The sequence below is a fragment of the Passer montanus genome, unplaced genomic scaffold, assembly GCF_014805655.1.
Source record: "Passer montanus isolate IOZ18808 unplaced genomic scaffold, ASM1480565v1 scaffold2, whole genome shotgun sequence".
Taxonomy (NCBI): Eukaryota; Metazoa; Chordata; class Aves; order Passeriformes; family Passeridae; genus Passer; species Passer montanus.
Window position 1 is genome coordinate 20704242 of NW_024366591.1, and position 13771 is coordinate 20718012.

The 13771-nt window shown below is 36.6% G+C and overlaps 1 protein-coding gene across 18 annotated transcripts in view; it reads left to right on the forward strand.

Moving 5' to 3' along the window:
- SYNE1 (spectrin repeat containing nuclear envelope protein 1) overlaps window positions 1–13771 on the forward strand; it is a 293146-nt gene that overhangs the window by 8329 nt on the left and 271046 nt on the right. For all 18 annotated transcript variants that reach the window (XM_039707342.1, XM_039707354.1, XM_039707356.1 and 15 more), the window contains exon 2: window positions 600–860. In XM_039707342.1, the coding sequence (XP_039563276.1) occupies window positions 797–860 (64 nt within the window). In that variant the 5' untranslated portion in view covers window positions 600–796. The remainder of the gene's footprint in view (window positions 1–599; window positions 861–13771) is intronic.

Below are 13771 nucleotides of genomic sequence, written 5' to 3' on the forward strand. Positions count from 1 at the left end.
CAGTGTTCGTGTAGCAGTTCTAGTTCACAGCTTTTGATGTTAAATGACACAAAAGACAGCATCGTTATACAAAAAAAAAAATAATATAAATACAACTTTATTTAATAATGAAGTATATTAATCTCAATATTTCAGAACAGACCACATTGTCAAGTGGAGTTAGGAGTTATTGTGACCAATGAGTTTCTGTTTCTGCTCCTTCCTATAGTGGTGAAGAAGAATGAGAGTTGTACAGGTTTTGGATTTTTACAAATGGTTTTGTTTTTCTTTTAAGCTTAGTAGTCTCTATGTTAAAAAGTATTACAGTATTACTTTTAATAAATATAAAATTATTATTATTTCTAAAACAATATCCACAAGCATCCTCGGGAAAGCATTGATGTCTTGGTGCATTGCCAGTTGTGTTTAATGATTTGTTTTTTTTCAGCTTCATTCTGCTTGATGATTGCCAAGCAAGCTTTCAGCATTAATTATGTCTCTGGCTGGGGCACACACTACTGCTAAAACACAAACCTGTAAAGATAGCTATTGAAACTCAGACTTCTTAGTTTTCAGAGCTGGTAAAGGTTTCCTCTAAACTTTGGTACTTTCTTTCTCAGGCGTTGAGGTTGTTTACCATTGCCTTGCCCCAGCCCTATGGGGGCCAGCGTTGGACTGGAGCTGTCTGACTGGCCCAGGGATGCTCTGCCACAGCTGAGGGTTGAACGCTAAAAGGAAACCATCCGAGATCCTCGTCTCACTGAGCTCCACAGCTTGGAGGGAGAGTTGAGTTAGGGGAAGTGGACTCTAAGAGGTCATGGCTTCATCCCGACTAGTGGCAAGATCAAGAGACATTGCCAATGTCATGCAACGCCTTCAAGGTAAGTGACTGACTTGGGCTGGCTATCTCTGGTGCGCCCTTGTAAATGGAAGTTCCTGTTTTCCGCCTTCAAGGTAAGTGACTGACTTGGGCTGGCTATCTCTGGTGCGCCCATGTTTTGTACTATACTGAACAGTCAGAACAAAACTTCTGAAGTTTAGTAACTTTTCTAAACTTATCTAGTGGGACATGCTTGTAGTATATCTAAAGACCTGTGATTATATGTGTCCTTTGGCATAGCATTAGCAGTGATGCTTCAAAGCAGTTGACATGAATGTGGCTCCATGAGACAGTACACTGAATTGAAGCTTATGAGACTGGTTTTGGTTCTGTTTCTCCCAGGTTATCTGATGTGTGTATCACACACATAGAAAAAAGAGTAGAAATTATATTCATCCTTTTCTGAACTACAAAGTCATCTGGTAGATCTTTTATACTAATAAATATTTAATTAATATTTAAGTTTAATTTTTAATATTTAACTAATATTTATTAGTTTTGCAATGAGAACAGCTATTTTATATTAGTTTAGCAATGAGAACAGCTTTATTATATTGTTAATCATTGAGGGATTCATAGCTCAGTGAGCTTGTTATTAGTGCTCAAGTTGATGACCTTTTAGATAACACATCACAGGATGTCTTTGCAATATCCTTTGAATATTCATTATGGTTTTATGTTCTTATAATATAGCATTGCTAAATAAATGTATTGTGTTTTGTTAGAAGTTATACACCTAACTGCAGCTGCTAAAAGCTTGCATTTGCATTTTTTAAAATTCAAATAATGATATTGGCTAGAAACAAATTGTCAGTGCTGCTGTAGATTTCACTCTTATTAACTTTTAAACTTGACCATAAATCCCTGACATTCTTTCCTCTACAGACTAGTTTCAGCTGACTTCAACAAAAGCTTGTATGCCCAGAACCTTTGTTACCCCCTTCTGCATCCTCTAAATCTGGAAGCTTAATCTGCTTGTGGGTTTTCCTTCCATTTATTGTTTTTCTGTTCAGGAGATCTGAATTTAGCTTCCCAGCCACCAGCTACTGGTACCAATGATTTTCATGTAGCCTCAGTAGATCTGTGGAAGAGTCTGTCCTATTTCTACCTGCTACAGCACTTCATCAATTCCAATGTGGTTCCGGTTGATTTTATTCAGCCTTTTATACATTTACTGTGTGTTCCCATTCTGTTTTTATGTCTGCTAATTCTTAAGCTACAATGCTGGACAATGGCTGTTCAAAGTGCCAACAAACATAGAGTGGGGAAATATTTAGTGCTCAGAGGATTTATGGTTTAAGCAGTAGACTAAGACATTCCAGGTAGATTTGAATGAGACTGCAAAGGCACAGTGAGGCAGCCTTGCCCCCAGAGCAGGCAGGGGTCTTAGGGTACAGTGTGTGTATATCACAGGATACTATACATTAGTATGATTTCACGTTCTTAGCAGGTATTCCAGAAAAACAAATACTGTGAGACTTGGAGCAAGAAATGGAGTAATTATGAAACTGTTAGATCTTCTGAGGAATATGAAGAAATGCATGAGGGGAATGTACTCAAAGGTTGTGGAGACATATTGTAAAGGAAAGCATCAGGGAGATGAATTGTGTTTATTCAGGCTGGTACTCTGAAGCAATGTATAAGGAGGATGCTGCAGAAGGTATTTACAGAGCATGGGAACCATTAATTATCAGACTGTTATGTGCTTTCTAAACATCTGTAAAGCTGTTGCTGACAAAATGGCTGTTCTGTTTATTTGCATTTTGGGTTTTTTTTACACTTTTTCTTCCTTTTTTATGTTTGGCTCTGCTGAAATCTGATACATAGTTCAGTCTGCTATAATGTCTTTATTTTATTTTTAGAAATTAGGCAAAAATAGTTACATGAATTCTGAAGTGAAGACATTTGACAGGGAAACATACAAACTAAATGGAAATTTGGCGTCACATGTTAATTTCAAGTTGTAGCTGTAACTAAATTATTTGCTTCTCAGATGAAATCAGCTCAGCTTGCTATTGATGGGATCTGAGTTTTGCTGCAGATGCACTATTTCAATAAATCACCTGTGCCAAAGCTAGAGTGCTTGGAGCCTAAATCTTTTTTTAGTCTGTAGTTCTGCATTATGGATGAGCAGGCAGTCTGCACTGCGACTACCTAAGCCCTTGTGTATTGAGGTTGCTCCACCTTTCAGAAATTATAGTCAGCTGAAATTGGAGTAGATGGGCATAGGAGCACAGAGATATTTCTTGGCATGGCAGCCCAGAGTCAGTGCAGAGCCGGCTGCACAGCTCAAGGTGAGAGTGGAGCTGACAGCATTCGAGGTATAACAGGAATGGCACTGGTTTGGGGGATCCTCAGTCAGTGCAGAGCAGCAGTTGTGCTTAACACGTGTTTTTGTACCTGGCTGGAAGCTGAGGCAGGAGAGTTCTTCTTGTGTGTTACTGTTTAGACAGTGCTGCAAAATGTCAGTGCTGGAAATGCATCAGCATTGAGAGGTAAAGCAAGCTGTGCTCCCTCCTCCACATTGTTCTTAAATTTGCCTCACAGGTTTCCAGTGAGTGCTTGTGGTGGGAGAGCATAGGAAATACCAGAAAAATGCCACTCTTCACTGGGATTCTCAACACCAGTTCTGAAATATCTGCTGTACACATTTTTAGTGAACACAACTATATATGCTCTCCTAAAATCTGTCAGAGAGAAACAAAGTTGATTCTGTGTTGGTTGGTGTTTTTTATTTGTTTATTTAGGTTTTTTAATATAAATATTTCCAGTCACTTCCCTTTGGTAATTATGATACTTGCACATATACAGAGTTTTTGAATAATGTTGTGTATCACTGGCTCAGAAATTCACCTGGGACAAACAGCCAAGACAAACTTGCTGGTTCTAGGTTTTGTACAGTACCTTATGCTTCCTAGTTGTTCATATTATAAAAGCATCCGTAAAACCTGAGTAGAACTATTGTGCACATTAATATGAGTTAAATTCCTGGGACTGGTTTTTGGATTATTCTGGGAATTAAAGCCAGTTGGCACAAAAGCACTGCTCCTTAGCCTACAGGAAGTGCAAGTTCATTGGCATTGTAACTGTACACTAAAGGTTCTTAAAGCATCTTTGATAGCTACAAATATCAAACCAAAGAGTGCTGGAGGACAGGCTGGTAAATCTCTTATGAATTTCTAATCTCTGCCATAATGAAATGAAATGTTTTCTGTTAGTATGCACTGTTGCAGGCAAACTGCAGTTGCGCTAATGCTGGTCTGAAGGAAAAAAAAACCCTGAAAAAAAAGAAATGTCTCATTTGTCCCATTCCTCAGGACCTTGTTATTCCATTATGCTGACTTGTTCTTGTAAGGTGATGTTGAACAGTCACTGTAGCATAGGTTTTTCTAATTCCCATTTTTCCCTCTCTCTGTGGTTTTTTTTCCTTCCAGTTTCTCATTTAGTACTCTGAATGAAGACTTTTGTGAGTATTATTGTGCTCATTATTGGGTGGTCCATTTAGTCAAACAGGACACTTTTTTCCTTTTCTGATCACCAGAAATTCAGTCTGCACTAGATTGTAAACATATGTGCCACCCAAATAAGGTTGCTGTCGTATAACTGGTATTTTGAGACTCATCCATTTAAACTCCATGCAGTAAAGCCAGTTCTAGAGTGTACAAAGTACAACAATTTAAAGAATATAATGTCACAAGACAATAATTTTGTTGTCTTAAAAAACCCTCTACAAATGATAGAGAAGTGTAAAAAATTCTTTTCCATCTTTCATTTTTTCTGGATTGCACCATTGTTCTTATTAGGCTCTTAAGCTCGCTTTAGATTGTGGGTATTTTGGGGTTTTGTAAAGTCTCTGTAGAGACACTTCATGGTGTAGGAAACAGCTAAGGAGGGAAAGCAAGCAACGTGAAGACTAACCATGCTGGAAAGGAGACATCGTTCTAGTACCACACATACACTCCAGAGAACCTTCAATACAGGCAGGTCAAATTAGCTTCAAGCCCAGTCCTTATTTTATGTAAAATTACATACAAATGGCTATCATCTTCTGAAGTTTTATGCTTTCCTTACGTTAGCACTGTTCACAGAATGTTGTGGGTTTGTTTTTCTCCTGCATTGTCCTTCCTTTCTTTCCCTCGTCCTCTTCACCTTAAGTTCTGGCTCTTTTCCTTCCTTTTTTTACAGCGTAGCATTTCTTTTCCATACCAGCAGCCATTAACTAAACAGTATGGGTTTTTTTTCTGTTTAGCTGATAGGCTCTTTGTTAATGTGTACCTTTGTTGGTGTTTTCCTCGTTTTTCTCACTAAGTCAACAGTGCCAAGAGCCATAGCTTAACATTAAACTAGTGTAATTTAACACATACCTTGCTTCACTGCACGCACATTCCAAACTTAGTTTTCACCAGTGCTCTTCTTCTTCTCACCTTAGACCTGAACCAGCTGAGAATTGGTTTGTAGAGGCCAAGTGAGCTCCTGGGAAAAAGGCAGTGTCTCTCCTTCAGTGCTGTTTAGCATTTTATTGTTGGCAAAACCAAAGTGCAAGATCGTGTTCGTAGACGTCAGCAAAATTGAAAAGGTGTGCTTGATCTGGAAGGGCATACTGCATATCTTTGCACAACTGAGTTTTATCCCCATGTTACAAACACTGCTGTGATCAAGGTTTCCTTCTATCATGTTTCCTTGTGTGTACTGGTTCCATGTAGTCATGCTGATGCCTTTTCCTTACAGTCTTTCACTATACGAAATGCCCCAGTTTGTTTCCTGAATCTTTCTTAGATTTTTCTTGAATTACAGAAAAAGTAAAATATTGGTCTGTCGGGTGAGAAAATCTTGTATCTAAGGAATCCATTACTCACTGGCAATGTGTTAAGGGAAAATAAACACTTTTGACTCTATGATCAGAAGGTCAAGTAAATGTAAATGATGAATTGGGAATCTGAATAATTTTGCAGCCCACGTGTTACTTAACAAAAGGAAGTCAAACGGGATTTCAGCCTCTTTCTTTATTATTTTTTCAGCATGAGAAAATTTATGGTAATGCTATTTCAGAACAAAATGCTGAAATACAAGGTTTTTGTGTGAAGGTTAAGACAGCCAAAACCATACCTACCATCATAGCTGAAAAGAAGATCATTAAAGGGTAAAAACAGTATTTTCATCTACTACAACAAAAACATGTGAAAGGATTGTCTGTACCTGGGGATAGTCAAGTAAAATAGTAGTTAATATTTCATAAGGAAAGTTACTAAGGCATGCTGTAAAATCTTCATTTTTAGAAGTATTTAATTCTGCTTTATGCATATGCAAACAAGTTCAGTGAGAATCCACTTCAGGTTTTTTCTGATCTGGATATGTGATGGTAATAATCGGATGTATTGCTGGTAAAGAGAAGTTGTGAACTACCTGTAGGTATTGCAAAAACATGGGGGAAAGGATATGATCAAAACATTTCACTAGTAGTACAAATGACTAAAGTATGAACTGAATTTAGGTATCATGTTATATTAGAATATTTTGTCATATAGTTAGACTGTTTTGACATATGGTGCAATAAGTATCTCAGTGGAGAAAAACATATGCTGCCTTTTTTTTTTTTTTAACTGCAGTTAGCTTTCACTTTGTATTCTCTTCAGTGAGAACACAGTCCTGGGGCAGTATGTGAAATGCAGAATGTATTTTAGTGAGGCATGGTCCTGTATTTTTATTTTTAGATGGTTTTTCATCATTAACAAATTCCAAGTTTGTGATTTAAAGTACATTTTTAGATTTTTTTTTTTTTTAATGTTGCCATCTCTTTGCTTGCACTTTTTCTACTGATTTGACCACAAAACTAACAACGTAAATCAACATATTCCTACTTTGATTATCACAGTACAGTTTCCACCGGTTGTTCAAATAATCTGTGCTTCTCTTTCCACTTGATTAGTCAACCAGGATACAAAGCACTCATAATCACACAGGTGATATAAATTGCATATATATATATATATTTGCATTTGAGTTGCTTTTCCAATTTTCAACTGGGATAAAGTATAAATTTAGGGCAGAAGATGGCTGACATGGTGGTGTCTCTCACTGGGATTGCTTTCATTTGGATGTGAAGAAACACAGTTCAAGAATTTAAATTTTTCTCCTATGCTACTATTAAAACACTGACAAGATTTGTTGCACAAAATGTAGGAGGCAAAATGCAAGAGGAAAATCTTCCTTGGACAATTTTATAGATAGTGGTTAAAATGCTGTATCTTAAATATAGTGGATATCCAAAACATGTCAGGCAAGTTGTGTTTTACAGAAACCTGTCTTCAGCAGCACTGTGCTGCTCACTATGATTTGACAAGTTTGTATGTAGGCATCCACACTGCAGCTGTTTAATTTTGGTTTCGATAAAGTGTTATCTGAGGCTGTTTCAGTTAAGATTTTGTCTCAAAATAACATCTGCCATATTTGTTACTGGTGTGAAAAGAGATATTTCAGGAAGTCTAAATAGGGACAATTATGTGTCAATTTTGATGGTTTAGTGAAGATAGCGATTTTGAGAAGGAAAATATTGCAGTGTTTATTTTTGAGAGTGCCCCCTCTATTCTGACAGGCTGCTAGACAGTTATTTTAGTAATAGCTTTGGGATGGGGGTATCAAGAAACAGAATAGATTCAAAATATTTTGATGACATATTTTTATGCAGGTTAGACAATTCATCAGGTTTCTGGTTTGTGATTTCCTATTTCTATTATATACACTGCAAGCTTGAAAAATTAAACTATTTCCTCAGAACTGTGTTGTAATACCTTCCTACAATATATTTTGGTGTGTTATTACATTTGAACATAGCTTATTGTCATCACCATAAACAATGCTCCCTTTTGGAATGCCACATTTGTTGTTTTTTTCATAGTAGAATAACTGAAAAAGGCAGGAGTACATGCCTCTTATTACTAATTAATAGGGATTAAAATAATTTTGTAGATGAACTACTGATCGTGGTTTTGGTCTGATGTAGAGATTTCTGTAACATAAAGGCAAAATATTTCAATGAGAAAGTAATCTTTTTTTTTTTTACTATAATTTTGCTGTAATCATGTTTTGCCCATTTGTAGAAATTAAAAGCTTCACCATCTTTATTTACCAGGATGATAATATACTTTAAAGAATATACTTGCAGGTATATTCTTTATATATAAAAAACCACATAGATGAAAATTAACACATAATAGTTACTAGTAATTTATTCCACAGACTTTTTTATAGAATGCCATTTTTATTTTTTAAATGCACTTTAGACTGCATTTGCTTAAAAATATGCTCATTTCTATCACAAAGCTTCTCCTTGTGACTCATATCACCGAGTTCTAATTTTAGACTCCCACTGAGGTTTTTTAGTTGGCAGTTGTATGTATCCAAGGGAATCATCTATTACTGGGTGCAAGAAAACAGGCTACTTGTTCTGTCTTTCATCCAAAATGAGAAGGAGCTTTATGAGGGAAGTGTCAATGACTTATTAAGAATCCAGTAGTCAAGAAAGAAAGAAAGAAAACCACCAAAACCCCCCTCTCTAGCTCTTTGGAATTTATGTCAACATGGCAAACTAAGAAGAGATGTTTGAGAGATATTATTACATTTTACAAGTAATTATAACTGACTTCTAATTGCACAGCTCTTTTTAAAATTAAAATTTTGATTGCTAGTATTTGGGGGTGTAAGTTTTATTATTCTAATTTTTTAGTAGACTTTACGCTGGGGCCACTCCATGTACAATGTTCTTTGCAGAAGGGCTGTAAAGAAACGGGACTAACATTAAAAAACTAGCCTCCATCCTGTACTTTGAAAGAGATCCTGATTATTTTAAGTTCTCAGTAATTCAGTATCAGAACTGTTAGGGAAGTAGCAGAAAAGCAGCTTGATATTTCAGGGTAAGCAGCCTCCAGGTAAGGAGGAGAAAGGCTGAGTTACTGCGCAGTGAGGACAGTTCTTGGACTCCAGCTCAGCCCCTGCACAGCTTGGCCTGGGGGCCAAGAGCTCATACCTTAACCTGCTCTCCCTCTCTCCCTCTGGCTTATCTGCCTTTGATGCTTTCCCTGCTGAGGAGTCATTGTTATGAACAGAGATCGCTGTGAAATATCTTTTGAAGCTTCATTACATGGAACATAAACATTAACATATTCAGAGAGGTTATTTGTGAAGATTCTTTTACTGTAATTTCACTAGATTTTATGTAATTATTTTTCAGTATTTGTTACATAGTCTTTTATACTTTTAAGAGGATTATGCCCTCAGTGATGTACATTGGTTTAAGTGACTATGGAGAATGTATGTAATCTTGTAACACTGTTAGGCTTGTGACACAACTCTGCAAAACCCGTAAATCTCTAAGCTGAAGACTCTTGTATTCACCCAGATAAGAGATATATCTAGAACATTTAATACCACCTTTTACCCACATAGCCATTGCTGCTAAACGAGAGTTGAGATTTAGTTTATCCAAATTACTGAGCTTTAGCTATGCCAGTATAATTCCGGGAAAATTCATCATCCTCTTACAGAGATGCCAAAGGCCTGTACAAATGTAGTAAAATGCTCCCTTGCTTTCTGTGCCTCACTATTAGAGACCAGCTCATGTATCTTGCCATAACTGCATAGCCTGTCCTACCTCCACCAGCCTGCTTGGGAATCACCATTGGTGTGCCTGTGTGGGCATAGTGTCCTCACTGTACAGTGTGGACTTCCTGTAAGTCTTTACTTAAGGTGCTATTGCGAGAAAGCCATAGACCTTGTCAATGCAGCAGCTGTTCTGTAAAGACTTTATCTTAAGCTCATTAAAACAGAGGAAAAAAATCTTCTTTCCATAAGGTGAACAGAATGAACTACAACAGCAATTGTATGTGAAGAGTATTACTGTTAGCTTTCCGGTCTCAGAGGGGAGAAAAACCCAACTCTACATGCAAGAGCACAGTATTCAAGATGATTTGTGGCCAAACCAGTGCAGGAAAGCAGAATATTTACTTGCTTACGGTAATTTATATATTAGAAAAAAAAAAAATCCTACTTAAGAATGGTTCTCAGACTTTTCTGTTTTTAAGAATTTAGGGTAATTTGTAGTAAATTCACTTTTCGACTGTGCTTTCATTCTCCCAAGGAAATTCAAGTAAATTATTACACTTAAGCCCGTTTTCAAGTAAATTATTACAGTTGAGACCGTGTAAAGACCTATCTCTTTATTCTGTTTGTTTTGGCCAGGGTTTCTATTTTATTGTCTCATTTGCCAAGACATCCCTAAGCTTTTCTAAGTCCATGTGGTGCAGCCATTCCCAGTTCTGATGCTGCAAACTGTTCCTGGCCTATACAAGACAACAAATACAGACAAATTTTCTGTTTTACTTGACTCCAGAAGCATCCACTGGGTAATACAGAAGCATCATGTAGTATTTGCTGGAGAGAATCAAGAGTCAGCATCACCAGTTACAGCAGCTATGAGCCAGTTGTACCAGCTGGGAGCTGAGTGCTGTTTTGCAGCCTGGGCATCCCTATTCCATTCACTCACAGGTGAACCTGGTGTGCCTTGGTACAGTGAGGACAAGAAGTACCTTTCAACGGAAGTCACAAAGCTTGAGCTCCCATCCAAATGAAAGAAGTGTTGGGAATGGGCCCTTCACTCAACTTTGTAGTCCAGCTGGCATTCCCCCATTGGAATGTATTGGCACAGAAGCTCAGACTGTGGTGGTGAGATGATTCTTAAATCAACCAAAACTCAAATTTGTGGACAGGAGAGATAGAGGTGGGAATATGCAATGATCAATCACAAATCAGTGAAAAAGAAAAAAGTGACCAAGCCACTGTGTTATCAGAGGTCTCCAGGCATAAATGTATATTAGCAGGTGTGAGTTGCAGTAATAAAACACTCTGGTTTGAGACTTATTAGACAGGACATAGGTCTAATTGACCTGGATTTCCGGCTGTTTCATGTTACTGAAGTTGTGCATTGCAGGAAGAATATGATTTTAAAAGGCATTTGGGCACCTGGAAATAGATACTGCCATAAAAAGGCATGATGTGTATTTTTTAATACCTCTTTAGATGCCTTACTTCAGCTTGCAAGACCTGGGTTCTTTATAGTCGAACCCATGGACAAACAAATAAAGTGAATTTAAAAAATCTTCATTTTCAATTTTATTTAATATGATAAACATAGTTAGTATTTCTAAATCTGAATTCTTGTTTATCAGCAGTTGTGAGATAAAGTCAGTAGGCTATCTTGGAACCACTCATTTTGTTCTTTATTGTTATGTCCATTAAGTAAAAGTGAAGCCATGTGATGACCTTGTTTACATTTCTAAAATACATATTCATCCTACTAAAAAAACTATACCTGTATTGAAAGCTTTGTATTGATTGCTCCTTTTTCATTCAAATGAATGAAATCTTTCTTGAATATAAGGCCTTAAATCTTGCTGTGAAGATTTTGCTTTCTGCTTCCCAAAGAGACAGGAGACCATTTTGATTTTTTTTTTCTGGCTTACCTTCCCAGGAGCAGAAAATCTGCTGCTTCTGCATTGCAATATATCGTGGAAAGGACTTTAGTTGTATAATATGCTTTCTTGGTCTTGCTTTCCAGAATGGCCTTTTGTTTGGTCACTTTGGTGAGCATGTACAAAGTCTCGTTGCATAATCCTTCTTCTTTCACAATCCTGAGCCTGCCTTTTCATTTGTGTGGTTAGTAAGAGAGCTGGAGGTGTGATCAGCTGCCAGAAGTGATTTGAATAAATGAGAGGAATCATGAACAGTTAATGGTTGTGTTTACATCTGGTTTCTAAGAGACTAATAGTTCAGGCTTATACTGTTTCTCTGTGTTTGTATTTGAGATCTTGAGCACATCTAAATCCTGTATTCCCCGGGCACGCTTTTGTCTGCACAAAAAAATTACACTTTGTATTTATCAGTAAGACGTCATCAGTTTTGAATAGGAAAATACATCCATTTATGAATGAGATTAAATAATGGTAAACCATTGTGCTAATTCTTAACTAATCAAGGTGCTTTTTTTGTTGCTGATTTTTTAGGGTTTTTTTTTGGGTTGTTTGGTTTGGTTTGGTTTTTGGTTAGCTTTAGATACAGGTATGCCAAATATGTAGTGAAGTAGCACATTTCAACCTGTGAGGGTGATAAAGATAGTATCACTCTCTGGGTTGGAATGAAACAGAGAAGTCTCATTCTCACCAACTCCTATGGAAGTGTAGGATGCAACATGGCCTTTACTGCAGTCAGGAAGAATAAATCAATTCCTAAAACTACTGAACTCCAATTCCTAAAACTACTGAACTGCTTCATGTTTTTACATGTTTTTACAAATCAGGTGCCCATTTATGTACTGACAGAAATCAGCTCCACATATACCCACTGGTAGTTACAAGTAGTTATTCCTGTTTATTATTAATAGCTGGTTGTTCCTGTTGAAGGGCTGAAATAGTGTTATCAGGAATAGGAAGTAACTTAAAATTTGGCTTAACATCTGTGGCTTACATCTTCAGCGGTGTGTTTGAAAAGTCACACTGTAAGTTTCACCAGTGTATTTGCTTCACATTTTCTACATGATTATGTGATTATTAATATTATTATTATTACTATTATTATTATTACTATTATTATATGTATTCTAAATTACTATATGCTAGTAACCAAACTTCAAAGTTTTACAGGCTGCAGTACTTTAAAAGAAATTACTCTTGCCATAGTTAAAATGCCAAACCTCAGGGCTGCAAATGTGCAGCTATTTAAAGTATGACAATAAAATGAGGGTTCTCCAAGTAGTATGCTAATTTCCAGCAGATATGTGTTTTAAATGAGGCCAAACCTGGAATCTATGTTCAGTGACATCAATTATTAACATAACATTAGTGACAGCAGTTAAGGTGTTCAGGTTATTCTCCCAGGCTTATGATTAAAACTATCAAGCTGAATTATACTAATGTCACAGGAAATGCAAAAAAAAAAAAATATATATCTATATATAAAGACTTACATGAAGATGTACACTGAATTTTCTTTGTAAGGAAGGAAAAAATTTGAGTTGATAGATCAAAGTTCTCAACACTTGGCTACTTTGTTTTGCCAAAGGAGATTGTAAAGCACAGAAATCAGAACACACACACACACATCTTGTAATTCTCTCTTTACATCTATGAGAAAGATAAATTTGTAATTAATAGTTAGATAGAAGGTTTTGAATAATGTATTTTCAAGGAAACAGAACAAGCTAACACATAGCAATTCACAAAGTGAAAGAAAGGGAAATGAAAGTGAAAGGAACATATACAGCCTTCTGATAGGTAGAAATGTAAAAAATACTGAAGAAAGAAGATTGGATATTGAGAAGAGCAATAACATTGCCTTGAGAAACAGAAAAGAGAAGTTGCTTTACATCTCTGAGCATAAAAATTAGCATGGCAAGAGTTTCAACTGTGTTATTGTTTGTGGACTGTTCTCAGTTTCAATTAACATGAAAAAGCATGTTTCAAAATTCTTACATACAAAAAACCAGATGTCTTTCATCTGAATGAGTAATTTTAGTTCAGGGTACAATCAAAATGTCTATACCACCATTACTTGCTTGCTCCCTGTCAGGATTTGGCTCTTTGCTAATTACTAGATGACAGGTGGATGCTGAGCTGTGCTTCCCTGATCCTGCAGCATTCTCTTGCACTCGCCCTGGCAACAGCAAGAGTTGTACTTAGTCTGTTGTAAAGAACTACCTTGGTTTCTCCTCTCTTCTTGATAAATGGATCTCATTTTGTAGGTGATTACTTCAGTTTCCAAATAATTTAAAGCCCTGAGGACTTGTAATTAGTTTCCTACTAGTCAGTTGTAACTCTCTGGTTTTCTATGCACTCTTTTAATAAAATGTGTTGCTTGAATTCCTGT